At 55.9% G+C, this 6,135-nt stretch overlaps 1 protein-coding gene across 1 annotated transcript in view; it reads left to right on the top strand.

Annotated features, from left to right (window-relative positions):
• NAGPA (N-acetylglucosamine-1-phosphodiester alpha-N-acetylglucosaminidase) overlaps positions 1-5,916 on the top strand; it is a 17,291-nt gene extending 11,375 nt beyond the window's left edge. Inside the window, exons 5-10 of the mRNA XM_011978493.1 lie at positions 1,753-1,881; positions 2,586-2,791; positions 2,878-2,925; positions 3,388-3,489; positions 3,570-3,633; positions 5,080-5,916. Of these exons, the coding sequence (XP_011833883.1) occupies positions 1,753-1,881; positions 2,586-2,791; positions 2,878-2,925; positions 3,388-3,489; positions 3,570-3,633; positions 5,080-5,287 (757 nt within the window). The 3' untranslated portion in view covers positions 5,288-5,916. The remainder of the gene's footprint in view (positions 1-1,752; positions 1,882-2,585; positions 2,792-2,877; positions 2,926-3,387; positions 3,490-3,569; positions 3,634-5,079) is intronic.
• The last annotated feature ends 219 nt before the right edge of the window (positions 5,917-6,135 follow it).

A 6,135-nucleotide genomic window follows, 5' to 3' on the forward strand; every position in this document is an offset into this window, starting at 1 on the left:
ACTTGGTCTCAAAAAAAATAAAAAATAAAAATAAATAAAAGAACAGGGGAAGGCATTAGAGGGTCTTCACCTGGAGGCTGGCATAGCTTGGTTTACCTGCAAGAAGAGCCCCCCGGCTGTCCTGGGGAGACTGGGATATGCAGAGGGGAGGCAGGGAGATGAGCCAGGAGGCTGCTGTGCTTCCCAGGAAAGTGGCGGGTAGCTCAGACCAGTGGGAAGTGGAGTTAGGCAAGAAGCAGGAGGCCTCCCAAGGGGCCGGTGATCAGCCAGGCTGCTTCTCCTTCAGGTTCCTTTAGCAAATTTGTGAATGTGATATCAGCCAGGACGGCCATTGGCCACGACCGGAAAGGGCAGCTGGTGCTCTTTCATGCGGACGGCCAAACGGAGCAGCGTGGGTGAGTCCTGGGCGCTGAGGCCCCCTGGCTGGGGCTCAGTCCTGCTGGGAGGAACGTTGACCCAATGACAGCCGCCCTCTGACTCTGCCTGCTTTCTGGGATGTTCACACCTATCTGACTCCCCCTTCCAGGGCCCCCCCCGCCTACCCTTCCACAGGATGAGGGTCCTGAGATCTTTCCCGAGTCCAAGAACTCATCATCTCCAGCTTTAGGCCTCACCTTTCCTGAACCCTAGTTAGGATACAAGGAAACGGTCACAAAGTTAGCAGGGAGAAGACCTTGGTTCCAACCCCAGCACAGCCATCCTATGCCGCAGACAAGTCACTCAGCCTCCCTGAGCCGCATTTCTATCCCCTATAAAGAGAGAGTATTGGTTTGCTCTGGCTGCGTAACTAGCACAAATTTAGCAACACTCAACAGGGAATGTTCTTTTGTTTGTTTCTTTGAGGCAGGGTCTTACTCTGTCGCCCAGGCTGGAGTGCAGTGGTGCAGTCTCAGCTCACTGCAACCTCTACCTCTCGGGTTCAGGTGATCCTCCCACCTCAGCCTCCCGAGTAGCTGGGATTACAGGCACCCACCACCACGCCCGGCTAATTTTTATATTTTCAGTAGAGATGGGGGTTTCATCATGTTGGCCAGGCTGGTCTCGAACTCCTGACCTAAGGTGATCCATCTACCTCAGCCTTCCAAAGTGCTGGAATTGCAGACGTGAGTCACTGCACCTGGCTAATTTTTATATTTTTAGTAGACACAGGATTTTATCATGTTGGCCAGGCTGGTCAACTTGGAATGTTCTATGTTCAGGGTATTCCATGGACAAAACCAAGATGCTGGTCAGGCAGGGCTCTCTGATCTGGAAAAAATCCTCTTGTTTAGGTTATTGGCAGAATCCACGTCCCCTCAGTTGTGGGACTCAGGTCTTAGTTTCCCTGCTGGCCGCAGTCTGGGGCCTCAGCTCCTTCAAGCTGCCCAGGTTCCTTCCCACATGTGTCCCCTCCCCCAGTTGTCCAGCCCACCGTCTCATCCCCTCGTATTTCAAATCTCACTTCCTTTTCTGCCACCAGCCAGAGAAGGTTCTCTGTGTTGAAGGGCTCCTGTGATTCCAAGGGCCCCACCCAGATCCTCCAGGCCATTTCCCCTCCCTTAAGGATGCCTATGCCATGTAACAGCACAGGCATGGGTGTGATCTCACATGTTCACAGCCTCTGGGAGCTAGGACAAGACATGCTTGAGGATGGGGGCCGCTTAGAACTGTGCCTGCACCGTGGGCGTGCCGCTGCGCACCGCGGAAGGAAAAGGAGTTAAATCGGAAACGATGGTGGGCGCTGAGCCTGAACAGTGCCACTTTGTGCCGCAGCATCAACCTGTGGGAAATGGCGGAGTTCCTGCTGAAACAGGACGTGGTCAACGCCATCAACCTGGATGGGGGTGGCTCTGCCACCTTCGTGCTCAATGGGACCTTGGCCAGTTACCCGTCAGATCACTGGTAAGCACATGAAAGCCGCCATCATGAGGGCTGAAGTCCAGGTCTGCCCCAGCCTGTCTCATTCAGCCAATATTGAGTGCCTGCTGTGTGCCAGGCTCTGGGGGTTCAAGAGCAAGCAGAAATTGCTACAGTCCCTCCCCCAGGATGCCAATACTACCCCAGCCTAGGAACAGGGGTCAGTCGGCCAACAAAGACCTCCCTGACGATAACAGAATAAGAACTGAGATTTGAAGGAGGTGGTAGCGGGGTGGGGGTGGGAGACCCTTCAGGGCAGAGGGCACCATGTGTGAAAGGCCCAGGGCTGGGAGGGATTGTAGGAAGCAGAGGAACCTATAAAAGGCTGGAGAGGGGCCGGGCACAGGGGCTCTCGCCTGGAATCCCAGTGCTTTGGGAGGCCGAGGTGGGAGGATCACTTGAGCCCAAGAGTTCAAGACCAGCCTGGGCAACATAGCGAGACCCCATCTCTACAAAGAATAAAAAAGGTTAGCTGGGCGTGATGGTGCACATCTTATGGTTACAGCTGCTCAGAAGGTTCAGGTGGAAGGATCGCAATACCTCATCTCAGAAATAAATAGATAGACCCCATCTCATAGGTAGGGAGGCAGACAGACGAGAATGGAGAGAGGGGCGGTGGGGGCTGCTCTGGAGGGAGTTGAAGGGCCGTCTGGGCGTGGCCTCTCCTCACACATCATATCCCTCTACAGCCAGGACAACATGTGGCGCTGTCCCCGCCAAGTGTCCACCGTGGTGTGTGTCCACGAACCCCGCTGCCAGCCACCTGACTGCCACGGCCATGGGACCTGCGTGGACGGGCATTGCCAGTGCACCGGGCACTTCTGGCGGGGTCCCAGCTGCGGCGAGCTGGATTGTGGCCCTTCTAACTGCAGCCAACATGGGCTGTGCACAGAGAGTGAGTGGGGGTTCTGGGAAGGGGTCTCTGCCCGGCCCTGCCTTGCCCTGGGCCCTCACCTGGCCTCCCCCGTCTTATCTCGGCAGCTGGCTGCCGCTGTGATGCCGGCTGGACCGGGTCCAACTGCAGTGAAGGTAGGAGCTGCCACGCCACTGGCGGGTGGGGAGACGGTGGCCCCAACAGCCCCCACTGCTCCTCTGCTGCCTCTGTCCCCACCTTCTGATCTGAGAACAGCTTGCCTCTTGTCTTCTGCCCCTGCCTCACTTGCAAATCACTGCATGATTCCCTGTGGCTGCTGCAGCCCATTCCACAAAGGGCTCGGCTAAAACAAGGATCCTGGGCTCTGGCTCCAGTGCCGAGCTTAAATCCGGGATGATCTCCTCTTGAGATCCTCACTGAAGTACCTCTGCAGAGATTCTGCTTCCAAATAAGGTCACATTCAGGGGCTAGCCCAGGGCGGGCAGGGGTGCTTCGCCTTTAGCCCAGCTCTGTACACATGGGGCAGGGCAGGTATCCTGTCCTGTGAAGAAAGGCTCTGACGTTGGAGGCCCCAACCTCTGTCCTCTCTCCTCCCTTCTCCCATCTCCTTTCCCTAGAGTGTCCCCTTGGCTGGCACGGGCCGGGCTGCCAGAGGCCTTGTGAGTGTGAGCACCATTGTCCCTGTGACCCCAAGACTGGCAACTGCAGCGTCTCCGGAGGTACCTGCCCCTCCAAGGGGAGGGGGTATGGGCAGACGCTCCTGCTCCGGCCCCTTCAGCCTGTCTCTGGTATGTTACAGTAAAGCAGTGTCTCCAGCCATCTGAAGCCACCCTGAGGGCGGGAGAACTCTCCTTTTTCACCAGGTAGGTGCTTCTGTGGGAGGTGGGGCCAAGGTGGGAGGAATCCCCCTTCTCTCCCGCACCCTTCCCCTGTGTGGTCCATCTCCACCCTTGTCCCCTGCCAGCTCCCTGCCTTAGAGGAAGGGGAACCAGCTCTCCCCACTGTCTGCTTTGGGGACCCTGGAGCAGAGCCCAGGGCCTCTGAGTGCCCAGCCTCTATTGTCAGCATCCGCCGTGGAGCTCAGAATGCAAACGGGGCTAGATGAGATCCCAGGGTGGGGGCAGGGGGTTTCCTCATTCTGTCACCCAGGCAGAAGTGCTGTGGTGCAGTCAGCTCACTGCGATCCTCCCGCCTCAGCTTCCCAAGTAGCTAGGACAACAGGCACATACCCCCACACCCAGCTAATTTTATTTTTTACTGTTTTTTAGAGATAGGATCTCACTGTGTTGCACAGACGAGGTGCACAGTCCTGGGCTCAGGTGATCCTCTCACCTTGGCCTCCCAGCCCCCATGCCCAGCCTCCAGTTGTGTTTTATTTGGCTTACACAATTTTTAAAAATTTTAAATATATTAGCAGCATCTGAAAAGCAGTAACATACACTTGTTTTTAAACTTTTTTTTTTTTTTTGAAAAGAAGTCTGACTCTGTCACCCAGGCTGGAGTGCAATGGTGTGATCTCAGCTCACCGTAACCTCTGCCTCCTGGGTTCAGGCGATTCTCCTGCCTCAGTCTCCTGAGTAGCTGGAATTACAGGTGCGCAGCTAATTTTCATATTTTTAGTAGAGACGGGATTTCACCATGTTGGCCAGGCTGGTCTTGAACTCCAGACCTCAAGTGATCCACCCACCTCAGCCTCCCAAAGTGCTGGGATTGCAGGCGTGAGCACCACACCCAGCCTTAAAAACTTTTTTAGTGGCTTCTCTTAAAATATGAGGCCAGGCGTAGTGGCTCACACCTGTAATCCTAGCACTTTGGGAGGCCGAGGCGGGTAGATCACTTGAGGTCAGGAGTTCAAGACCAGCCTGGCCAACATGGTGAAACCTGGTCTCTACTAAAAGTATGAAAATTAGCCGGGCATGGTCATTCGAGCCTGTAGTCCTAGCTGCTCCGGAGGCTCAGGCAGGGGAATCGTTTGAACCCGGGAGGCGGAGCTTGCAGTGAGCCGAGATGGCACCACTACGCTCCAGCCTGGGTGACAGAATGAGACTCCACCTCAAAAAAATAAAATCAGGAGATGGGGTAGCACGGACCTGCACTGCATGTCATGACTGCCTCTGCTGTACCCTACACATGTCTTAAATGTTGCCCCATCCCCACCTAGTCCGTTTTGCTCAAAACATTCCCTGTGTGGTCCCTGGAGGCACCTGATTGAGTGCTGTCTCTACTGGGTAAGGGAAGCCCCTCCAGTGCTCCCGCAGCCCCGAGTCCACGCAGCAGTCCCCCACTTGGGGCTTCTCTCCTGTCTGCAGGACCACCTGGCTAGCCCTCACCCTGGCGCTGGCCTTCCTCCTGCTGCTCAGCATCGCCGCGAACCTGTCCTTGCTCCTGTCCAGAGCAGAGAGGAACCGGCGCCTGCGTGGGGACTATGCATACCACCCGCTGCAGGAGATGAACGGGGAGCTTCTGGCCGTAGAGAAGGAGCAGCCAGGGGGCGCCCACAACCCCTTCAAGGACTGAAGACTCCAGCTGCCCCGGGTGGCACGTCCCGAAAGCTTGTTTCCCCATCGTCTGGCTTCTGCAGGGGAAATTTCAAGGCCACTGGCGTGGACCATCTGGGTGTCCTCAGCCCCTGTGGGGCAGCCAAGTTCCTGATAGCACTTGTGCCTCAGCCCCTCACCTGGCCACCTGCCAGGGCACCTGTGACCCTAGCAATACCGCGCTCCCTGGAAAGACTCAGCCGGCTGCTTCCTGCCTGCCTGTGTCTGCTGCCGAGAAGCCTGTGTCCCCGGGAGGGCTGCTGCACTGCCAAAGAGTCTCCCACCTCCTGGGGAAGGGGCTGCCAATGAACCAAGCCCGGTGACCACATCGTGACAAAACAGCACATCCCGGCCAGCACCCCTGGCTGGGGCGGGTTAAACGGGCGAGTCTGCCTTCCCCGCTGTGACACAGGACCCCTTTCCTACAGACCTCATCACAGGATTTGCCAACTAGAATTCGATTTCCTGTCATAGGAAACTGCTTGGAAGAAGGGCGGGGGATGAAATCATGTTTACAGACCTATTTTGTCATCCTGCTGCCAAAAGTTTTTTTAATCACTTGAATAAATTGATATAATAAAAGGAGCCACCAGGTGGTGTCTGGATTCTGAATCATGGACTTCAGGGCGCTGCTAGGGCTTAGCAGGTGTAGCTTATCCCGAAACAGGTCACAGCGGTGTCCCGGAGCCAAGTCCTGTTCCCTGCTTGTTTAATACAGTGCTTTTCAAACTTTAATATGCACAGGTCACGAGGAGATCTTGTTAAAATGCAGATTTGGGCCTGGGGTGAGGCAAGCAACTCTGCATTTCCAACAAGCTTGCAGGTGAT

The sequence above is a fragment of the Mandrillus leucophaeus genome, unplaced genomic scaffold (assembly GCF_000951045.1).
Source record: "Mandrillus leucophaeus isolate KB7577 unplaced genomic scaffold, Mleu.le_1.0 Scaffold195, whole genome shotgun sequence".
Taxonomy (NCBI): Eukaryota; Metazoa; Chordata; class Mammalia; order Primates; family Cercopithecidae; genus Mandrillus; species Mandrillus leucophaeus.